A 25,504-nucleotide genomic window follows, 5' to 3' on the forward strand; every position below is an offset into this window, starting at 1 on the left:
GCCAAGTGCGATGGTCCCTCTTTCGATAAGTTGAGCGAGAGGCTGGACACTGCTGGTAAAAGGTTAGCAGTAGGGGCCACTACCCACTGGAGGATAGCCAGCTCCATTGGCCTCCTTTCCTGCTAAGAAAGGGCTCGGTGGGATGAGATTGAAGAGTTAGTAAAGCATCTCCTGGAGAAATACAAAAGAGGATGGAGGAAATGGGTAAGGAGGGAAAGTAATATTCAATGCCACCATCGGCTTTGTCCTCAAAGTGGCCAACAGTGCATCTAGGGCAGTCAACACCAGTGTTGTCTTCAGATGCCATACCTCACTGCATTTCAGGCTTCAAGCTGGAGGTCCAGCAACATTTGCTTAACCTGCCCTTTGAAGGAGAACATATTTGGCCTACAGGTTGATCTGATGTTAGAGAAAATCCAGACAGACACCCACCGACACTGCTAAAGCCTTGGGTGCTCTTCAATCTCAATCACCTTGGGGCTCCTTTCGCATGCAATTATACAGGACAGGCTCTAAAGGCACTGCCCTCTCTTTCAGATCACACAACTTTGGGGAAAGATAGCAGGATTGCCTCCCTCTGGCAAGAAATAAAATTAGACGAGTGGATGTTAGCGGTGTTGGCCACTGCTACTGCCTACAAGTTCTCACACCCACTCCCAACATCCCATTCCGCACCCACACCTTTAGAGAAGACCAGAGGAAGAGGTACAAGCCAAGCGCTCCTCCAAAAAGGGTCCATATAGCCAGTGCACCCACTCCAGTGGAGCAATGGGTCTACTCTACTTCCTCATCTCCAAGAAGGATGACTCCCTAAGGCCCATCTTGGACCTCAGGGATATTCACGTTTACCCCTTCAAGCAAGCAATTTGCTTATTGGAAACCAAAGCTACCATTTCACTCCTACACTGCCTTAATTTATTTCACAATAAATGTAACCAAATCCCACCTGCAAACCCTTCAAACCCATCTCTTTCTATGAGCAATGCTTAACATCAAGCCCACAGGGTGCTAACCTTCCAGCAGCTCTTCTCTCTTTTTCAGCCAATGTATGCGCTTGCTGGTCATGATGGTTTCCTGTATCACCATAGTACCCCAAGCCTGTCTCCACATTTGCACCTCAACATTGCTGCTCAGCTGAGTAGTCACAAGCGAATGGTCAATAGAAAGATCTAGTGATGGTAAGTCCTGGAGGCCATATCTCTCTGCAATGGTGAAACAGCAACAACCTGCTGCAGGGCAGTCCCTTCCTAGGCCCATTCTGCAAGTCACCATCACTTTGGATGCCTCTCAAGCAGGCTGGGAGGCACATCTCGACCAAATGACAATACAAGCAGTGTGAACCCCTCATCACCAGGGGCACCAAATGAATTACCTAGAGCCCCTTGTTATACACCTTCCACTCCTACCCCTTATCCAGTGCAAGGTAGCACTAATCAAAACAGACAACACAACTGTATTGTACTACCTACAGAAACACAGTGTTACACACTTTTTCCACTGGCATTACTGACGCAGAAGATGTGATATTGAGTAGTCTGCCACTGCATTTATCTCATGGCAGAATACATCCCAGGTGCCCTGGTGTGAACAACAACCTGGCAGACCTGATCAGCAGGTCTCATTGACAAGTCCAGGAGTGGGAACTCCATCCGCCAGTCTTACACCACTATTTTCAACTTTGGGGCACACCACACATATACGTGTTCACCACCCAACAAAGCAAAATGCTCAAATTTCCCTTCCATCTACCCACTCACACAGTGCATGGGCAATGCACTATTGATGAACCGGTTAGGGATCTTTTCTTAAGCATTTACACCTCTCCTGCTCCTTTCAGACTCTCAGCCTTGTAGCCCCTACCTGGGCGAGATAGCCCTAGTACTCTACACTCCTCGAAATGTCATTCACTCCCTACAATACTTTCTCCAATGGGCTGGACATCACACCAGGAGTTAGGCCAAATCAGACATCCAAACCTCAAGCAGCTCAATTTAGTGTTCTGGCGCCTGAACTGCTAGATTTTGGCTACCTACTTCTCCTAAAAGAATTCATGGACATCTCACTGAAATCCCACAGGTCTACTGCATTAGCCTGCTGTGCAACAAAGTAATAGAGATTGCCCATTATTGCATCTCTAAACACCTGGATCCCCTGAAACCTATTGTCCAGGACATTTTCTGCTGCTTGCTTCACCTGCAAAAGTCTCGCCTGCAATTCCACATCGCTCTATTTATCAGCCATAGCATTTTACAGGCAAAACCGGGAATATTTCTCCTTTTTTCGCGTACAAGTAGTTAGTCTATATGGAGGGCCTCAAGGGGAACATTTTCCTTTAGAGTTTCCCCTGCTCCGGTTTTGAACCTTAATATAGTTCTCACTAGACTCATGGGACCAACTTTTGAGCCTTCTTGTCCTTTACCGTACCTTTCCTGGAAGGTAGTTTTTTTTTGTAGTCATAAACTCTCTCAGAACTAACGTGAAGTTCCTTTCCAAAGTGGCTTCTACTTTTCACCTCAATCAAACCATAGAGCTCTCACTCTTTATCCCTCAGCCAAACCCAGTAACAGAAAAATCCCTCCACACTTTAAGATGTCACATGGGCTCCCATGTGTTATATTGACAGGTTCAAGCCCTTTCGTAAAGCGGACTATTTGTTTAAAATGTAAATGCCAGCATTTGTAAAGTGCACAGCTACCTCCGACGGAGGTGTCACGGCGCTGGGGGCCGTCGGGAAGATTACGCAAGCTATTGCCCAGAGTCACATGGTGCTGGGCTAACCTGCCACCGAATATTCTACCCAGACAACAGGCAATAGTTAGCTAAACAGTCCTCTGGTCTCTCTTTCAGACATATGCATCATAGATACGCTAACAATTACTTATAGGGGGTATTGTTCTACAGACTGTGCAGAGCATGGTTAGCTGCAGCAACACGTACTCCGAATGGAAAATGTTACTTACCGTGTAAGCATCTGTTCTTAGCGTGTACTGCTGTAGACTCGCATGCACACACCCACTTCCATGAACCTTATAGCTCTGATCACAGATCTCATCCGTTACTAATTAACCTCCTTTACCAATGCACATCTCCTCCCTATGTTCTTTGATCATCACTCTGTACTACTCTAACTTGCTGTGCGAACAACATTCAGAACATGCAGTCGGTGCCCATGCGCTTTGGAACAAAGGGAGGAGCCACAGTGCATTTTGTGACACAAAAAACTTCCTTTCGAAGAAAAAATACCCTAAAAAAACAAAAACTACTTAACCCGTTCAGCGCGGCGCAAATTTTCGCGCTGTGCTGAACGTTCTTAAGAACGGGCGTGGTCATGACGGAACGGTTCCGTCATAAGCACATCCCAACCGGTGCTCATGACGGAACCGCTCCGTCATGAGCACCGAAGGGGTTAAAAACATCTGAACCCAACACTAGATCGTAGGAGTATGCAGCACATGTGAATCCAATGCAAACTAATGCTTACAGGGAAAGTGTACATATATGTTACTGCTTCGTATGGGCCTATGTTGCCATCAGGGTTGTTGGTGAAATTTACAAAATGTTTTTGAACCCCTAATGTAGAACCATACTTCCATGTTACTAGTTATTTATTTTTTTACATTACATTATTCATTTTAGCTCTCTTTACAAAGATTTAGAGTGTTTGAGTCATCCGTTTAGTATTTGGCGTGTGCACGACACTGCAGATTTGTGCCAGTGTTTTGATAAATGTATATTTTTTAGCATATTATGTTTTACTATTTAAAATATGCCTTATGCAGCAGTTTGTATTATTATAAATCAAATTTATAATGCAAAGTACATTGTAAGTAAATTAAAGCATGGATTCTAAAACGTGCTTTACTTTAGACTAGGTTTAACAATGCATACACAAAGAAAGGAAATAAAGTGCAATGTGGGGCAGTGTAAACTTTTGCTGTCAGGTTTCTGCTTTTGGAATTTTATTTTCAGATTCTGTTGGGATTCATTGGTAAATGTTTGCATTAAGAATGTACCTGCAATGGTGAGCTTGTCAGGTGCACTGTCACTGTGAAAGCGTTTTTACCAGCACAGAGAGAAATGCTTTAATGTTTTATTGCCTGAGGGAAGCTACATCTTGCAAATTAATTCACCACTGTGAACCCCCTGGCAAACAGTGAACAAAAAGACATTTAAAAAAAAGTGTGTGTATATATAAATGCATGAGTGTGAAGTTATAGTTAAGTGTTGTAATATCAAAACAAATGTTTTAAAAACAATGAAATTCACCAGTTATAGTTTACTAAGCTAACTATAACTTGTGCCCCTGCCATGCTCTGTTTATAACCACACATATTACATCACTCGTGACATGATAAATTACATAATTGAAACCATCGCTGATTACATCGTTAAAGCTACTTCTCAAATAGTAACAGCATAGTACTAGAGACAAGGCTCTATCAGTATGGTAAAAGTTATATGGTGCACACATCAGCTGCCAGTGAGGTTTTAAGCTCAAGCCATGTTTTATTAAATGAAGATCGAGACTGAGTGCAACTAGTGTGAGTTGTATTCGTATGTTTCAAATAGGTTGTTCCTTAATTCAAAGACCTATTACTAAAATGTGAGAACAACTAAAGCTTCTTCAAAATACATTAATCTCCTGTGGACATTTGAGTACATGCTGAAGTGAAGAGTTGTCCTGTAGTGCTATCAATATGTTTCTAATGAAACTGGAAATTTATAAAGTGGAGATATTTATTTCCCAAAATTAACCAAAAATTCTGAAATGTGAAATAATGTAGAATCTATAACGTGGCTGACTCAGATGGTTCAAATCGCAGTATGTTTGTAAGCATTCCTACAATGGTGTACACTGTTCTGCTTATATCAGTAATGTGTTGTAATATATATTTTTACATACTACTGAAAGGGTGTCTATAGGCCCTTGTAGTGCATGACTTATAATTCGCTAATGTATTGAAGTGAAGCAGTAGACTTGAAATTCTAAGTCAGATTAGGTATTTAACCACACAGACCATTAAGGCCATTAAGGTAAATAATAATTGGGCTGTGCTTTGGAATGGTAGTCAAGGTTTGATAAGTTGCTAATGTCAGTGTCTGTAGAGCCATTATATTTATCACACAACACCATATCAGTGAAAACACGGAGTATATCTAGTTATTGTGAGTGATTTTAAATGCATAACTGCTAGTTGCGGAAGGATACACCCATATGTACTACAGATTGGTATGGAACATTAGGTCTACATGAACAACAACACGTTCTGAAATACCACCCGGTGGCCATGGAATCTTGGTTGTCTACCGCCTCCAGTAGAGAAGGCAAGAAATGTGGGTGTAATTTTTGACAACATATGAATTTCATTGAACATTCAAATCAGATTACCTCTTCCTGTTTTTTCATGTTAAAAATTATTTTTAAAAAACCTACCATTTCTGCCATTTGAGCAGAGAAAACAGTGATCAAAAATTGATTTCTGCTGGCTCTCAAGCACGTCTCCTCAACAAACTTCAGACTCTTCAAAACGAAGCAGCCAGAATCCTGCTAAATCTTCCCAAGTTCTGCTCAGTTTCTAACTCTTATTAGGGAACTTCACTGGCTTCCCATGCAGGCACGCATCCAGTTCAAAGCGCTTTGTTGGGTCCACAAGAGATTACATCAAGCCGGCCAGTTTTTGCAGGAAATATTTAAATGGTATTTCCCCTCCTGTACTGTACGGTCCAGTACCGCAAACAAAGTACAGGTCCCCAGACAGAAAAAACACCACTGAGGTGGCAGAAGTTTTTCCTACTCTGCTGAAAATTGGTGAATTTTATTACTTAAACTTCCACGATTTCAGTCCAATCTTCTGAAATTCAGGAAAGATTTAAAAACTTGGCTTTTTAAATCCGCAGCCTAATTCCTCTTCAGAGGTTTTGATCATTTTCGTGGTCATCGTGATCTCTGACCGTATTATTGTGCCTTGGATTCCGGGACACTAGTGCCAAGATGTCCTATTAGTATTAGCGCGCTTTACAAAACCCCATAATATAACATAGCCCAGCTGAAAATCTTTCAGTCTGAAAAGCTTAGAGCAAACTGTCATGTGTAGGATTATGTCATTAATGATGAGACCAGTGATATCCTCAATTATGTAATTTGAGATTTCATCAATGAAGTCATTTAACAAGTCATGAGTGATGTGATATATGTAATATGTGAGGTTATATGGTGGGGTGCAAGTTATAGTTACTCAGTAAACTTTAACTGGAGAAAGTTAGTTTTTATATTATCACTACGCTTAACTATAACATCGCTTTAACCTTTGATTTTTTTTCAGAGACTTGCTACAGTGTTTTTAAATAGCAAGCTAAAATCTTGCTACATTACCTCAGTATTATGTGACTTTAACCTTTGTTTTTTTCATTGAATTTGTGGCATTTTTGCCCTGCTCCCAAACATCTGCTCGCGGTCAAAACTCGATTGTCGGCCAACCCTCCACCTCCACAGACTCCCAACCCACATTTTCAAACTTTTTTTTGTTGTACTGCGAAGTACTCTAGGACAATACAAACTTCTATTTTTAAACCTTGCATGGTTCCGGAGTACTACCGAAGGACCACACTGGAGGGCTGTGCTGGTTCTCACATGACTCCAGCTGGACCTCACGGGGAGGCCTCGCTCAGCCCAACGGGAGTATTGCGGTTTTCTTTTTATTTTGGCCCTGTCCCCCAACACAAGGGTCAGGGTACCCTACACTGCTCCCTTGTATGTTTTTTTCTAAGAATCACAGGACACGGAAATAGAGTCCTGAAATGGCAAGGGTAAAAGTTTTCTTCCCTGTTATCTTGAAAATGGCAGTTTTGGTCAAAGTTCCAATTTTAGTGTTGTGGAAAAAAATCCACAGCAGAGCGGAAGCATCATGAAAGGTGCTCAACCCCAGTGAAGTGCTGGGTACACTCCGATTCATGAACATTGAGGCGACAAAATAGCTAATTTAGCATGGTATGATTGTGATTTTACTAAAAATTGTGATTACCCTGTCAACATTTTGTATTCCGAAGTAGGCACAACTTTCCTAAACATTTGAAAAAACAAGGTAAAACTATCAAGGCTATGGTTGGAGGAAGGCTTTTGTAGGATGCATGAGCTGCTGCTGCAAAGACTTCCCGAAAATCATGCCCTGCAGCCAACCCCCTGTTGTCCGCAGACAGATGCCTTGTGCAGCACAGAACGGGTATGGTGACAGGTGCAGTACATTGTTAATAAAAAGAAAAACTTGAAATTCCCTTAAAAAACATAAAGGTCAGTTATGGTTCAATGAACACATACTGAATAAGACCTGAAATTCTCCAGTTATGTGGTGAATGCATGATCCACAACTAACTCATGCCACCAGCCCTGCTTATTACACGTCCCTACCAAAGGCACAGGAGAAAGGGCCGTCTACAAAGAGCAAATCGTACTCCGCCATTTTCAAATGAAGCACTAAACTTTGGGGGGGGGGGGGGGGGGGGGAAAGATCAATTATGTAATGATAAACATAAAATACATTTTCCTGGACCTGCATGAGTCGTTGAGAAGGTTTGGGGTAGGTGAAACTAAGTAGGTGAAGCAGTAGAGGTATTCAGAACTTGTTCGTCCTTAGGAGCTGTTTTTGGCGTAATGTTTTAGTTTTGTTCTTTAGCAGTAGGTGCAGAGTTCAAAGAACCGTGTTGTACTAAAAGTAAGGGGCAATAGCTCCCTATGTGTATGCACATCCATAATAAATGTGTATTCTAAAAGAGCCTGTTACTTCAAATGTGATTATGTGTTTGTTCCGGCACATCGTCAAATGAGTGAGTTTGGCGGAGATCACCGACAGGCAACTGGAGCCGGCTATGGGACCCTGCCTCTTACATTGGTTCCCCCACACGGCCAAAAATAAGATTACAAGCAAATTCCTAGATATGGGTCTGTTATTAGCTAAACGGGATATCAATATGCATTGGAAGGCAAAGAGGGGCCCAAATGTTAAAAGATGGAAGACGGAATGAATCAAATGGGCGGAGTGTGAAGGAATAGTTTGCCTGCAGTTTGCAAAATGAACAGGAAGGGAGAGGGCATTAGAGGCAGCGAGGGCTTAGGAAACATTGGTGGTGCTGCTGAAGATCCTGGACAATGATAGCGACGAGGAACCCATGGTTGAAACTCCTGGTGAGGCAAATTAGATAGTATACCCCTGTGCACTATATGAAATGGCGGAACCAGACACTGAGCACAAAGCGTCCCTGCCCTCATTCAGGGTTGGATCCCAAAGCACTACTTTAGTTACATTTGCGAAGCTAAACTGCAGTAGCTCCAGTCCGTAAATCAAAATACTGATTGTCTATGACACGCCTGGCGGGAGGGATGGGTGGGGGAGGCTTTAGAAGGATAGAACTGTTTTAGGATGCAGGGTACTAACGACAAACGCACCAAATGTTTGTTGATTTGTACAAGATTATTAGGTTATGGGTGGGGGATTTGAATTCTACATGCAGCCAAGCTACTATGCTCCTATTTTTTTTTAAGTAGTTTTTATTGCAGGACAAAGAATATTTCTATATAAACATTATATCTCTGCGCTTCCACACATTATTCTCTGTACAATTCTTTACACAGCCTTTAGGCCCACATCCCAGAGGTCGGGCGGCGATAAACAGGAAAGTGTTAGAAGATTGAATATGGCCTCACTTGTAGCCCTTTCGCTTAGGAATGTGCTTGTCTGCTTTTTAGTTTCTTCTTATTTCTATCCTCCTAATTTTTATGAACTGTCCCCAACTCCCTTCTCTCCCCCACTCCCACCCCCCCAGAACTCCAACACCCATGCAGGAGATCTCGTTAAGCTCTAATCTATGGGTACTATCAGGAGTCAATGAATATCTAGGTGTGTGATGTACCTGGTGCGCCTTGGGAATTGTCTTCGACCTGGTCCGGGGCCTCCTCGTCCTCCTGTAGTGTACTATCTCTCAGGGATTGAACCAATGCTTCCCACGCTGCCGCCGTGTCTAGTGCCCTAACGTCTGGTTTCCGACGAGCAGTTTGGTATCGAAGTCTGCTCTCACAAGCAGCCCATTTCAGGAACTCATTGAGCCATCGCCTGTATGTGGGGCCCACTTTCGCCTTCCATAGTCTTGTGATTTCCCTCTTGACCAGGAGCAGGCCCATGTCTATGAATTTGCTTGTGGTCTTGTTTTTGGGCGTGTGTGGGAACCAGTGCAAAATACAGACCACCATGTCGAATAGTAGTGTTCCGTCTGTTACCTCATTTAGGATATCATCAATCGTACGCCAGTACTCCTGGTGGTCAGGACAGGACTATAGCATATGGTCCAACTCCGCTCCCTCTGAAGTGCATCGTGGGCACGCCGCTTCGGCCACCCCGAAGTATTTCTTGATTTTACCGGCAGTCATATAGGCTCTATGAAGAACGTAAAAGTGAATTTGTTGGAAACGCGCGTTTTGCGTGCTTTTCCGTGCCCGCCATACTATCTGGGCCCAAGTCGTCTCGGGGATCTCCCTATTTAGGTCTAACTCCCATTTGGCTTTTAACGCAGTTAAAGGCGGCAAGTTCTCCCGGAGCATTCTGGAATACAGGCACGTTACAGCTTTGTAAGCGCCGGCTTCCATCATGGTGTACTGACAAACCATTCCTGCAGATCCTTGAGCGCCCCATCCGCATAGAGGTCGCCAATCACCTGCATCCCCGCGTCCTCCCAGACCTGCAACTGCAACCAGTCTCCCCCGTGGGGGAGCGCAGTCACCATCCCAAGGGGTAATTCTGGAGCATATGGGTGTCTTGTCCCCGGACAGCGTTGGGATCGGTTCCAACAGAGCCTGAATGTTTGTTCTTCGAGTGTCAGATCTCGAAGGGCGATCTTTTGTTGTAAGGTTATGTAGGCCAGGACATGCCGCGGAGTGCCCCCGTCCCTCTCCTGTTTCGGACCTCGGAATACTCTCGCCACTTTTTGTGTGAAGATCTGCAATTGAGCTGCAAGATAGTAAAGTTCGAAGTCCGGTACCGCTAGACCTCCCATCGTCTTTCGGGCAGGTGAGCGTTGTTAATGCTACTCTACATCTTCCCGAGCCCCAGAGGAACGAGTTCAGTTGTGACTTCAGTCGTCGAAAAAAGGAGCCAGGTACCCAGATAGGAAGGGTGCGAAAATAATAAAGAAGTCGCGGTAGGGCAATCATTTTTAATAAGGAAATGCGGCCGGTAACCGAGAGCGGGAGTGTGGCCCAAAAGGCCATGCTTCCCTTCAGTGCCCTCATGCATCGGCCCACGTTGCCCTCCAGCATATCTGCCGCCGTGTGGTGCACCTATACTCCTAGGTATTTCAGGCAGGTGGGCTCCCAATTAAGTACGGGTCGGTGGACGGGCCGTGCTATATCACGTCGCAGAGGAAACAAGCAGGTCTTAGCCCAATTTACTTTCAAGCCCGAAAGCTCTCCAAACCGCGCGAGCAGTCTCTCCGCTCCCTTCAGCGCCACCGCCTCGTTCTCTAGGAATAACAATAGGTTATCTGCGTATAAAGCGATGAACTGTTGGCCCGCCCTACTGTTTATACCTTTAAAATGCTTCCCCGTCCTAACATCAGCCGCGAGGGGTTTAATCGCTAGGGCGAATAACAGGGGGGATAGGGAGCATCCCTGCCTAGTTCCATGCTCCACCGGGTATTGGTTCGAAACAAGGGATCACACCCGTACTATTGCCACCGCTGCGGTGTATAAGACTCACGTCCATCTAACGTAGCCCTCCCCCAGACCAAAGCGTTCCACGACTTTATATAAGTACTCCCACGCTAAACTATTGAACGCCATCTCAATGTCTATCGACAGGACTAGGGGCATCTGGGCTTCTGAATATGTGTCCTCCAACAGTCGTGTAAGCCTCCTAATATTAATGGGTGTGTTGCGCGCTGGAATAAATCCGGACTGGTCCTTGTGAACCAAATCTGGCATGTGCTGTAAAAGTCTGGTTGCCAGTATAGCACTTAAGATATTGTAGTCCATGGTCAGCATGGAAAGCGGCCTATAAGAAGTTGGGCTGCTACTCTCGCTTCCAGGCTTAAGTAAGGGAATCTTAAGCGCCTCGCGCATGGACTGGGGCAAGCAGCCAGCAGTTCTGGCCTCGTTATATATCGTTTGGAGACGCGGCGCCAGCAGGTCTGAGTATTTGCTATAGAATTCTATGGGCAACCCATCCAACCCCGGCGTTTTGTTGCGGGCCATCCTTTTGATAGCCCCCTTGATCTCTCCTAGTTCATTGTCCCTACTCAAGTCATCCGCCTGTTCTTGGTTCAGTTGCGGTAATTGTAGGCCCTCAAGAAAAGCGTCAATGTCACTCCCTTGCCCCTTCAATGCACGCCTGTATAGGACCTCATAATATCTCAAGCTACTATGCTCCTATCCTACTACATGCAGTGCCGTTTTCGCTAATTGCATAATGTGTACTTTGGCATGGATTATTTCATATAATCTACCTGTTCATTTATGTAAAACTCAATAAAATTTGTTAAAAAAAAACTCTTCAAATGAGTGAGGCTATGAAATTGATAGGGAAAATATTAAATAGGAGATACGGTTAAATGTAGAGATGAAACATGCAAATTAGAAAGTCTAATGAATCCAACCCTGTGCGTCACTACGACGTGCCTGTACAGTACGTGGGGAAAACCGTATGGAAAAACAGTTGATGCCTGTAAATATATGAGATGTGTGAGAATCTGGACAGCTGAATATGTCAGCCACCCACTCGTGCATAAAGTAAAGCAAGGTACACAAGCATGAACAATTGTTTTACATTTTCTAAAATGAACAATTAAGCATTTTAGAGGAGTTCTAAAATTAATGTATTAAGGGCGTGGTTTCTTGATCTAGGATCATTATAATTTGCTCCACCAGAATTTATCGAACAACGGAAAAACTTTGCTCATTTATATACGTACCGCTTTTTTTGTTTTGCCAGATGACGAACCCCGGTTTTCTGAAATGCTGATGAAAAGACTAACCAAAGCTCTTACAGAAGAATGTGCAGTGCTCACTCAGGTAAATAAGGAGGCATTGGAAATGATTTTTGTTTGTACATTGTTATTGAACAACCTTTCAAGTATAAAGCGATAATTTGAATACTATTTACGTTGACTTCATAGCCTCCGCTTTCGCTGCTCTTTTGTACCATAGTAACGCCACTTTGCATTCAGTTTGTAGTTATTTATTGCTGTCTTGTCACTACTTGTCCCTCCCTTTATTTCTAGTCTTGCCATGTCTTATCTTTGGGCATTGAGTGGGGTTTCTGAGGTACCAGTGACAATAAATTGAATGCGTCTTCTTTATGGAAGCCGTTACACATGCCAGAATAGTTACTTACAAATGAAGTACATTTTCATAAATCTTGTTGCTGTATTCTCGTGTATTAAAACGACCCATTGCCTGGCACTTTGAATACTCTTGTTTTTAGCTATTAAAATCATTGTTTCTATGTAGACTTTAACTGTGAGAGACTGTTCAATTACTGCTATGATATACAGCACAGGGGAAGAAGAAACAGGACACAGATATAGAAGGCACAGAGAGAGAAGACTGACTGCACAAATAGGTTGTGTGCATTTTGTAATGCCTATTTTTGCATGTGTTCGCACATTAAGACCAAACTTGTGTGCCTTTTTCAACCAATACAATTCGAGACGGATAGAGATTTGTATGAGGTGGTACTAAAAAAAAATTGTGCGTATCTCTTGTTTCTGGGTATGTGAAGTGACAGTGTAATCTTATCCCCATTTTGTTTTTTTGACTCAGAACAAAAATCGTAGTGTAACTGTCCAATAAGCTTAGTCGTTCGCGAAAAGAATTGTGTCAGCTTTGACATTTTTGTACGTATTCCCCCTGTATTTGCATTGCTTTATTGTGTCTAGATCTGCCATCCCTTATTCATTCTGGTCATTGAAGGCTGAGAAACAGTAAATGTTATCTAACCTCTAAACATGATAAATGGGCTAATCTCAGTTGGTTTAGTTTTGTGTTTAGCTAAAGCCGCAGTAAACATGTGAAACCTGCACAATTGACATAGGTAAAATGCCACATGTGGGTCGCAATGTAGACTGACACCACCCAAATGAGCCACTATTAAAGCATGACTTTAGGGGTGCCACTGCTTTTCTGAACTGCATTAGGCCGGATACTGATGTTCTTACATGTCCTAGTTAGCCTTTCCGACATGCTTAAAAGTCTAATGCGATCATTGGTTACGTCACATATTAATAATACTGTTAAGTCCACAAAGCTAAACCGGATAAAATATGGAGTTAATTTTTTTGCAGTTATGATTTAAATGTGTTATTTTATTGCATAGGGTGGAGTTGCCTTTACTTGCTGTAAAGGCGGCCTGCTTTCAAATTCAAAGCCATACTGTGATTATTTGGCTTCGCATATAGCTCAAAAATTCATCTGTTCAGCATTTTCACATTTCTCGAAAGTTTAATTCATTGGTGAAAATATTTTTTTTGCTAAAAATGTTCCAACGTTTTTTTGGGATAAACATTCATTTAGGCCTATACCTCATCAGTCCCCAGCCTGGTTTTGCCAGGCTCCCACTTCTTCCATTGACTGTAATTAGATTTCCCAATTACTGAAGATGGGCTCCTTTTAGTACATAAGAGCCTTTGGGAACAGTTGGCCTCTTGGCTGACCTCCAGCAGAAAGATAGTAGGGTTGAGGAGTAGGGGTTGTGGTGGCTTACACATCATACCCAAAGGGGATACAGGAAATCTCGTAGCGGCATGTGTATATTAATGAGGATTCTGATGTGAGCTTGCCCTTTATTCTGGCTATTCCCTTTACCAGACTGACTCCTGTAACCCCAGGAGGTACCCCTAGCCTGAACGAGTCTGAGTTGGGTTTTTGTTGGTAGGGTGAGGAAGGGTTTATTTTTTGGTCAGTCCCTGGAAGGGCTTCACCCATGTCACCCAGACTCACCCGACACCGATCTCACTCTCAAGGAATACATCGCCAAGAAAACTAGAAGAGCAGGGCAGCAGCTCTCTCTACTACAGAAAGTGAAACCTTTCCTCCCAGAAAGTGACTTTGGAACTGTTGTTCAAGCTATTATACCCGTGAACCTGGATGGTGGTAAAGGCCCTGCTTCACGGTCTCTCAGACTGTACACTGCCCATCCACCACCCCTTCTTCAATGTTATCTTACCTAGAGCAGTACATTTAATCATTGGCCTGAAAAAAATACTATCACAACACTTCTACACTGATAATAGTCTCCTGGATGCTCTTGACTGACTGCACCACTTAACAAGCATTTGCAATGCAATTGGTCTCGCATTTATGAGAGTTTGAGCTATTGGCAATGCAATAGCTTAAATTCTCGCAAATGTGAGACCTACTACATTACAAATTACTAGCGCCCATGCGGCGCTTTCACATTCATGAAGGCTGTGGTCCTTTCTTTAGACAAGCCACGTCTAATTAAACAGGCGAGTCTGACATTAAAGTGAAACAGCGACATGGGGGCTTTGACAAAATAAAGCATCTGTTTGTCAAGTTGACAAACAGATTTTTGTTTGGTAAAAAGGCACATGCCGCGTTTTCACATTAATGTCAGCCGCTCACCTTTCTTAAGATGCGGTTTGTGTTTATAAATAAAAGAGGGGGGCACGGCCTCTATGAATGTGAAAGCGACATATGGGCCCTAGTAAACAAAATAAATAAATAAGCGTGGCCGCTATACTTAAAGCAGACCGAGCTGCTAAACTAAATACATTTTAAAATAGCGGCCGCTATATTTAAAGCAGACCGCCAATAGTAAATAACATAAAAGCGGGCGGCGTGCTGCGAGGTAGTGGGTGGTATTGGGGCAAATCATTAAATAAAATAAGGCTCAGAGCCAGGATAAAGTAGACCGTGTAAAAAGACATGTAAAAGGTTCAGTCATCATGGGAGGTAACAAATGCAGACAAGGCGGTACCAAGTAGGGACTAACAAGTCTAATAATGAATAGTAAGTCAGCGTTTACGAAGGACAATGACACAAATCATTTTCAAATATGGGTGGAGCTTCAAGTCCATACTCCACTACTGCATGCGCGGCCCAGGCTCGACCTAAAAACGCAACGTTATTTCTATGCTCCCATTAAGAGCTACTTCTGGGCTTCAACATTTTGGTCTGCTATAATGGAAAGAGGCATATAAATTGCTTATACGCCTCTGTATGACAACCATTAATGCCAGCCACTTAATACAGTAGAGCAAACTAAAGAGAGAGTGTGTGTGTGTGTGTGTGTCTCTCCGAGGTATGTGTTTGCGTGATTTTCTGTGATTGTGAGTATTTGCGTGTCTATATTTGGTTTATGTGCTTGTGTGTTTCTTTGCTTGGATTATGTTTGTGTGTGCAATAATGTTGAGGTAGCTAGACCGCAAAGACTCTTCACTTTCAAATCTGGTTGTGTTCTGCGATGTCATTGTTTGTGGAAAGTCCATGCACCATTGTTGAAAAAAAGCCTAATACCTGACATGAGTCCTCACAATTGAACATGTGGGACAACGTGTGCAGTGTTCCTCCATCCCAGCCAGTACAACCTAAAAATGTGTACTTGTCTTTACATGGCGAAGGTTTTACAGCCACAGTCTCATCGAGGTCCCTGGTACAAAGGTTTACATCCGGTTGTGGGTTTAATTAAATGGATTTCAGCAAGATTCAATTTTGCTAATGATAAACACACGGCCTGGAGCGGGAGGTTTGACGCCCATTGCTCGCTGAAATGCGAATCTGGACATTATTAAACTTTGCATTGGCCTCCAAAGCTCTTTGCATTTAATTCTGAAATGGATATTGCCCTTAGCAAATGGGCAGCTTTTAAGAGGTTACCTAAAGCAAGCGATATAAAGTGTGCAGCAGCCTCAGACGTTAATGCGTATCTTTATTTATGCCTTAGTGTGTGCAGTGACAGGGCGGTGTGGCACGAGACAGTGCATATTATAATGTGGGTGTGGGAGAGTAGGTTGTGGCGCGGTTACATGTTTGCAAAGGCAAATGTATGTTTTTAAAACATAATTCTTTGCCTGTACTAATTACTATTGAGTGTTGATTAATGCATCTAAGTGTACACAAACTGAGTGCATAAATGTGTTACTTAGTGCTATTTACATCAACCCTGGTGTTATCATCGTGATGGGATGTTATGTTTTGGGTAGATGATAAATCCAATACTGTCTAGTTATACTTAATAGAAAGTAAAGATTAAGTGATTAAGTGTTTAATGATTCAATGCCCCGCCTTGGTCTTAGACTCCCTGTTCCCCGTGCCCCTTCATAATCCCATTTCTATTTATCTAGTGATTCTATATCGCGTGTGTAGAGTAAGAATAACCCCCCCTCTTTCTTTCAGTCTTTACTCCTATTGACGCTGGCTAGAAATGCCTGTGCCTCCTGTACATCACTGAAAAAGTTTGTGCGCCCGTTCATAATCACTTTAAGTCGAGCGGGTTCCTGTAGATATGCTAGGCCTCCCAATTTATTGATTGGGTCCATTAATTTTCGCATTTCTCATCTTTTGTCCATCGTAGTTTTACTAAGATCTGAACGAGTGAAGATGGTAAGGTTGTCAATAGTTATTGGGGTATTAGGTTTAGCTTTTTGCCACACAGCTTGTCGGAGCAGAAAGTTACCAAAATGTATTAAGAGTGGGCGTGGGAATTTACTATTCTGACGTTTTAGGCCAAGTGGGAGTCGGTGTGCTCTTTGTATTTGGGAGTCCCAATCCCAGTCGGAAAGATCCGGAAAGGCACGAGGCAAAAGTTTCACCAAAAAAGCCCTTGGGTCAGATCCTCTAGCCCTTCCGGGATTCCGTAGATTTTAAGGTTGGATCTCCTTTGTCGATTTTCCAGGTCCTCGACTTTCCCCTGGAGTTGAGTTAGCTCTGTATTGTGGCGCCCCACAGTGGCACCTATCCGTTGGATTCCTTCTTCTGCCACGACTGTACGTTGCTGAAGCTCTATTATCTCCTGTGTAACGCCCTTTAGTATAGAGGTTAAATCAGTTATGGAGGTTTGCAGTCTTACATTGTCACTTTTCAGTTGCTGATAGTGCTCTTCCGATTCTACCCTTTGACTTATCAAAAATTTTAATATAGTATCCAGTTGGGAGTGATCAGTGTGCCCCAGCCTGATCTCTTCTATTGAATTTGTTATTTCAACAGAAGGTTTATTTAAGTCAGTATTTATACTTGCAGATATCGACAGATTAGAGCCTGTGGCATTTAGTGGGAGATCTTTTTCCCCTGCGGTTAACTCAGAGGGGACGTTCCTGGGGTTTTGCATCATAAGAGGCCCTATTACGGGGGCATGAAGCGACTCATTATCTGTAGGGCTACCCCCTGAAAGCCTTAAAGCCATGCTCTTGACTAACCCCTTGGCCTCAATCCACTTCCTTAACGGACTCTTGTCAATAACCAGTTTTTTGGTGGTCAGGGGGGCTACTCCTGCAGGGTGAGCCAGGTTAGATAAAATTCCCCCTCTCTTCTTGTGGATTGTCTTGGCTTTGCCTCTGCGTCTCTGTGAAGGTAGCCTACTCAAAGGTTTATCCGTAGACTTATCCAATTCCTCCTCCGTATCATCCTCGCAATCCTCAAAGGAGAGGTGCTCCTCAGCCAATTCCAAGGCCTGTTCCGGTGAGGGGTTGCCCATTGGGCGCGCCACAGGACCGCTATTTTCTTCTATTATGCCAGTACCTGTGTCTATTGGGCCCTCCAGCCTCGAAATTGTGGCAGTAGCCTTGGAGTTGATAGGCAAAGGGCTGCCTAAAGCGTCCAGTAGTATCGTGGGGGTATTTAATGAGTGGAGCCCCCCATTTACCACCTTTATTCCTTCTGGTACCTCGAGGCTTTCTAAGATCTCCCGGGTCTCATAGCCCCCGGTGAAGGTAGGAGATGTAGTCGAGATAGCTGAGATAGCAAGATCATCACAGTTTCTATTATCCAATAGCACAATTGGGTGGGTAGATGCTACTGCCCCAGCTTCTTTGAGGGGGAGACTTTATCCATACACAGCCCTGATGAAGAGTGAGGAGCAACCTGTATTTCAATTTCGGCATTTGATGATATAGAAATGTCTTGTGTCCTGACATTTACAGAAGAGTGCCTCTTGTAAAGGCCTGAGAGAGTGTGTGTGTGTGTGTGTGTGCGCGCGTGTGTGTGTTAAAATCTAGTTTGCGACATCAACATTATCGGCGCCATCTTGTCCCTTTTTAGGCTCATTCGTGCGCGTAAGTGGCAGCCATTTTGAATGCCATGGCCTCTCTGCCCACTGCCGATAGCCAGCGCGTCTCTCTCTCTCTCCAAACCTCGCAAGCATCCCCCGCACGCTGACAGCCCCCGCTCTCGAATGCTTGGGCCATAAACCCCTCTTCAGCGCGACCTTGCCTCGGAACCTCATCCTGTTCCCAGCTCAACACCTCCCTCCTTTCCTTTCATGATCCTGTATCCTTTGATAAACCCCCTTTCCTCTGTGCCCGATTGTCCTGCTCATTCCCAGGCCGCCACCTGGCCCTGAGGATGCTGTTTATTGCCCCCATACAGTAGGAAGCTTCCCCCATCAAAAGATCCACAACTGATCAAAGCCCCCACCCCATGAGATCCGATCAACCACATGCATTCCGGGAATCGGCGGAATGCCCAGCGGAGCGACAATCATCACCTGTTGTGACCGGAGTGGGGACTTCTACTGTAAATGTGTGTGGGAACGGGCTTGAAGCGGGGATTCCCAGGATGTCCTTCCGTACATCAAAGTGTTGACAAAGATGTGTTTCAGGCAATAAAGCCATAAACCTGTGTATAAGAGGCGAGGCCTCAGAGATGCGTTTAGAGCACCTCAAGCAGATTCCCTGTTGTCTGAGTTGACGTGTTCTGCTCCGTCGGAATAAACTTCTGTTTCCTGCCTTCCAGTCTCCAGCGCCTGCCTCTTTGTTTGATAGATTCGAGTGGTATGAGAGGCGGTTAGCGCCGGGCAATACTTAAAAAGGTTCTCGGTCAACATCGGCCCTACCTTTTTCTACAGTGTGTGTGCACGCGCGTGTGTGTGCATGTTAGAGCATTCAATCGTAGGTGGCGGCCAGCTAGGTATATACAAGCCACATTCAGTACATCCGTCACTTACTAAAACAGGTGCATTAAACCGCCACAGACACGGTAAAGCGTGAATGTGCTCCAACATGAAAAATGCGCATAGGAGCCAGTACTTGCCTTAATAGTCGAAAAGCGGTTCGTCTGCATCATACAGATGATTATTTGCCCTCGTGCAACAATCATTTGATGCCCTTCAGCCAAAGTTGACGGATTTACGGTCGCATTGAAAAACTTGACTTAAGACAAAGTTGACAAACATTTGGTAATGTTTGTTACTGTGTCTTCGGTTGACACTTAATTAAGAATGACAGCTTTGCTGTTGTTTGTTTTGTTTTTCAAATGTTGCTACGTGGATGTAAAAGAACGTTCATCCAATGTGTAAAAGACTGTATTCCATACAGAGGCCGAGTACCACATCTGTGAGTGGTGGTAAGAAGTAGTAATATGGCTCAGAGGGACGGTTGTTTGGCAATGCCTGCACAATAGATTAATCAGTGAAGTGTTCCATGAAGAGATGGGACCCTCTTTGAAAGAAAGGGGAAGCGAGCAGACATAAAACAAGCATTTACAATGCAATGGTTCCGTCTTTGTTAAAGTTAGAGCTATTGGCATTGCTCATTACATTATTTTTGTTTTTAAAACCTATAAATAAATGTCATTGTCATTTACAATGCCAATAGCGTAATCTCTTGCAAATGCGAAACCTATTGCATTTGCACCCACACACGCACACACAGAGCCACACGCACCCACCCACACACAGAGCTACACGCACCCACCCACACAGAGACCAACAAACACACATAGAGCCCAACACACACACACACACAGAGCCCAACACACACACAGAGCCCAACACACACACACAGGGCCCAACACACACACACACACACACACACACACACACACACACACACACACACACACACACACACACTGGGCCCAACACACACTCAGAGCCACACACACTCACACACTCAGAGCCCCCCCACACACACTCAGAGCCACACACACACTCAGAGGCACACACACACACACACACACTCAGAGCCGCACACACACATAGCTACACACACACACTCCGAGCCACACACACACACTCAGAGCCACACACACGTTCTCGGAGCCACACACACACACACACACACACACACTCACGCACTCAGAGCCCCCCCACACACACTCAGAGCCACACACACAACTCAGAGGCACACACACACACACTCACACTCAGAGCCACACACACACATAGCTACACACACGTACTCAGAGCCACACACACTCATAGCTACACACACGCACTCAGAGCCACACACACTCAGAGCCACACTCAGAGCCGCACACACACTGAGAGCCGCACATACACACACACGTCGAGCCACACACACATAGCTACACACACACAGTCCGAGCCACACACACTCAGAGCCACACACGCACACTCGGAGACACACACACAGAGCCGCACACACACACACAGAGCCGCACACACACACACAGAGCCGCACACACACACACAGAGCCGCACACACACACACAGAGCCGCACACACACACAGAGCCGCACACACACACACACACAGAGCCGCACACACACACAGAGCCAAACACACACACTCCGAGCCAAACACACACACTCTGAGCCACCCACACACACTCTGAGCCACCCACACACACTCAGAGCTACACACACACTCAGAGCTACACACACACTCAGAGCTACACACACAGAGCCACATACACACACAGAGCCACACACACACTTGCCCCCAATGTTGGAGTTGCCTGCGCAGTTGCAGGGTAACTCGAAAGCACAGAGCTGTAGTATACTTTGAATCATACTAATAAGAGAGTGCAAGGAATGATTGAAATATTAAAGTAGACTTAATTCAATTTAAACCAAGAGGCACGAGATGGCAGAGTAATAGAAATGATGACGAGGGGAAAACAGTAAGGCTTGGAATTTACTGCTGTGGGAGGCTTTATGGGGGTAGAGCTGCCGTGAACAAATTTGTACTGAAATGAAAGCTTTGGCAAAGGTAGAGCAGATGGGCCCGAAGCTGTAGTTAAATGAGACTCCACAAGGGTAAAAGAGAGGCACAGAGGTATAGTTGAATGAGGGCCATAAGAAGTAGACAACAGGGGCACGTACGAAGTGCATACAATAAAAAAACGAACCATGGAGAAGAGGGGCTGGCTTCAGCCCACTACTAGAAAACATACGCGCGAACACCAGCATGCGCACCAGTCCACACAGGCACTCACAGACAAATATACACAAAGAGACTCACCACACACAGAAATACACGTGAACACCAACAAATGCACCAGTCTACACAGGCACCCACAGACAAACAGTAATAGAGAGAGGAACAGAAAGCACAGACATACACACGTGAACACCAACATATGCACCAATCCATACTGTCACCCACAGATGCACCAATACACACAGGCACCCACAGATGCATAGTTACACACATTCAAAGAGGGACACAGACATAGACGCGTAAACACCAACATATGCACCAGTCCACACAACGGCAGACACGCATACAAAAAGGAACACAAAACGGTGATACACACATGAACACACAGAAACACTGACAATACACACAAACACATGTGCACACCACAGCCACCAATTAAGAGGCCTACGTAAATAAAGAGCACTACATGCACCTGCACAGTCTAGAAAACCCATATGTGCAAACAGGTCTACTGAATTACAGGACAAGCAAAATTATACAATCGTCTGCATGTTCACACACGTACACCAAACACACAGAGGCACATGAAAGAAATACACACCATTCAACTAGCATAGAAAAAGAAACAGACTTCTGCTAACTGAAAAACACAGATATATATATATATATATATGGGTCCTATATATATATATATGTGTATATATATATATATATATATATGTATATATATATATATATATAGAGAGAGAGAGAGAGAGAGAGAGAGAGAGAGAGAGAGAAAAAAAAAAAAAAAAAAAATTGGATGGGTAGCTGAATGTATAGATATATATGAATTCAAATCGTTGCTATGCACCGCCTTGATTCCAGGCAAGAAACGAAAAAGTCGACCCACAGTTCTAATGCCAATCAAATTTTTATTGTGAAATTCCTCCGACCAGCCAGTCCGCCATGACTCGTTTCGACCCCCACTAGGTCTTGATCACATGACGCATTGTCATGGAGGAGGAGGCTATTTAAAGTGCACTCACCACAAAAGATTCAAGAATGTGACTTTCATATACACAGAAAGAGACAAAATATTTGACGTGTCCATGTGCAAATACTGCATGTGCAAATAGTACGCAGAAGACAACAACGGGTAATTTATGAATCATACCAATAAGTTACTCTAATAATGAATAATGCAAGATCATTAGGCTGAGGGCATGTAGGATGTGCAAAAAAGCGCAAGTATCGTGTGTACACAGAAAAATTAGTAATAATATAATACTCATTCCGGAAAATTTCTGCAGAATGCGAGTATTCTTCCATAAGTGCAAATCACGCTATTATACCTGAAAGCAAAGTCCATAAACCATACAAAAGCGGCTAATTGATGATAATTACATTTCATATGTGCAAATAACGCTAGTGCAAAAAAACCTGGTTTGTAAACCATACAATAGCAGCATTGTAGTAGCAGCCATTCAGGAAAATATCCGCATAATGCAAGTAATATTTCCTATGTGCAAATCACACTAGTGCAAATGAAAGAATAGTCCGTAAATCCTGCGATAGCAGCAATATGGTAACAGCAAAAAGTGGATAACATCAAGATCATGTGATCTACATAGCAAAACATATCTATACTACTATTATAAAGGAAGAACTTTGAGGCTTTGAGGCAGGTAAACTCGGGAACCACAGCGCCAATCCACACACCCGATACATCGTTGGAATCCTCAGGGTGTGCAGATGGACATAGGCTATATAAATTTTAAAAATACGTTCTATTTAAAAAATGTACATTTAAAAAAAAGTAGTCCCCTCGAAGTAGCACCGGCCGCGACCTGCGTGCTGATGTCGTCCAGGAGCGCGAGGAACGCGAGGCGGAGCGGTGGACATGGCGCGGGGGAGGAGCACTGACAAGCGGCACACAGGCGGTGAGCAGCAGCAGACCGGCGGAGCGGCGAGGAGCACTGAACTGAGGAGCGGCGGCTGAGCGGCGGACATGGCGCGGGGAGGAGCACTGACGAGCGGCACACAGGCGGTGAGCAGCAGCGGACCGACGGAGCGGCGAGGAGCACTGAACTGAGGAGCGGCGGCTGAGGTAAGGCTCCGGGGGACAATGTCGGGGCAGGCAGGGGTCGGGGCACGTGGGGGACGGGGAGTTACAACAAAAAGGCTCCGGGGGAGATTGTCAGGGCAGGCGGGGGTCGGGACAGGCGGGGGACCCTCTGGCATAATTGTGCTCAAGCTCCCGACTCCCGCCGGCAGCTCCATACTCTGTGAACTCCTACTCTTATCCCTGCAACCTCTGCTCATCCTCGCTTCCCTGCAAACAGAGCGCCAGAGCCCCACTTACCCAGAAAGCTCCCCAGTGCCTCAGGCGCTGCTGCTGGCCACCACTGCAACACTGGGCCTCTGGCATAATTGTGTGAGGTAAGCCTCCGGAGGACAATGTCAGGGCAGGCGGGGGTCGGGCAGGCGGGGGACAGGGCGGACGGGGGCCCGGGCTGATGGCCAATGTCGGGGCAGGCGGGGGTCGGGGAAGCCTGATTGCTCCCGGAGAAGGTTGGGACGGGCTGCTAGTAAATATATAAATATAAATAATTGCATATCATAGATATTCTTAAAATCCACTATATACATATAATACACTTTTGACATCCCTTCAGCCGTCTGCATGTATCATATTGATGCACTGATGTCTACAAAAAAGCCCAAATTTGCAAATAACTCTCCCTTATCTATAATAGGTCCTATAGTGTCTCCATAATTTTGTGAAAAATGATTAAAAATGTGCATAATTATCCATCATAGCCTGTGCAAAAATAGCTTATTATAAAAAACAAATCCTCAGTTTGCTAATATATAGTACTGTGTACCCCCTCTGAACAGAATTAATAAATGAATATAAACGGTCAAAATATATATATATATATATATATATATATATACACACACACACACACACACACACACACACACACACACACACACACACACACACACACACACACACACACACACACACACACACACACACACACACACACACACACACACACACACACACACACACACACACACACACACACACACACACACACACACACACACACACACACACACACACACACACACACACACACACACACACACACACACACACACACACACACACACACACACACACACACACACACACACACACACACCACATTGCCACGCAGGGAGCCCGCGACCTTGACAGGGCGGCCAGTGCTGCTGGTGCGAGGCTTCCAGCAATCAATTAAACACACGTCCCTCCTTCACGCTGGAAAAAGGTGCACTGGCTCAGGCTGTAGTGCTTTTAAAAACCGTTTATTCAGGGAAAATACACAGAAGCAGCAAGCTCACAGTCCCAACGTTTCTGCTCCGTAGAGCCTTGATCACGGGATGAAGTCTTTGCATTTTTGAATTGCCCACGTGCTTCCTTTTAAAGCGCAGGCCGTATTCTATTGCAAGCTGCGCATGGGAAACAGTAGTTCATTTTGAAAGGAACGTGAACAGCGCTGTTTAAATGCATAACTTTCAATATTCTAGCGCTGAGAAAATTTTTCTTAATTTCATGGTTTCCCTTGCACATATGAAATAAGTCAGCTTGAGCTGCACAGTCTGTTAGTTCGTTTTCCACTCACTTATTAAAAGCAACAGCAGCCCGCAAACCGGAATTTCTTCCCAATGCTTCCCTTACTCGCCAGCCTCAGGGAATCCTTAATGTTCTCCGGGAGCAAGCAGGTCAGGCTCCAACAATTGAATAAACACCACATTGCCACGCAGGGAGCCCACGACCTTGACAGGGCGGCCAGTGCTGCTGGTGCGAGGCTTCCAGCAATCAATTAAACACACGTCCCTCCTTCACGCTGGAAAAAGGTGCACTGGCTCAGGCTGTAGTGCTTTTAAAAACCGTTTATTCAGGGAAAATACACAGAAGCAGCAACCTCACAGTCCCAACGTTTCTGCTCCGTAGAGCCTTGATCACGGGATGAAGTCTTTGCATTTTTGAATTGCCCACGTGCTTCCTTTTAAAGCGCAGGCCGTATTCTATTGCAAGCTGCGCAGGGGAATATATATATATATATATTCACTGAAAAAACCATAGGTTTCACACCAGTTATAGTTAACGTGGGAATTTCAATGGT

The 25,504-nt window shown here is 44.5% G+C and overlaps 1 protein-coding gene across 3 annotated transcripts in view; it reads left to right on the forward strand.

Moving 5' to 3' along the window:
- Positions 1 to 25,504, forward strand: part of AKAP9 (A-kinase anchoring protein 9) — a 1,796,561-nt gene that overhangs the window by 617,228 nt on the left and 1,153,829 nt on the right. For all 3 annotated transcript variants that reach the window (XM_086941844.1, XM_086941845.1, XM_086941846.1), the window contains one exon: positions 11,973 to 12,052. In XM_086941844.1, coding sequence (XP_086797970.1) covers positions 11,973 to 12,052 — 80 coding nt within the window. The remainder of the gene's footprint in view (positions 1 to 11,972; positions 12,053 to 25,504) is intronic.

The sequence above is a fragment of the Lissotriton vulgaris genome, chromosome 10, assembly GCF_964263255.1.
Source record: "Lissotriton vulgaris chromosome 10, aLisVul1.2, whole genome shotgun sequence".
NCBI lineage: Eukaryota > Metazoa > Chordata > Amphibia > Caudata > Salamandridae > Lissotriton > Lissotriton vulgaris.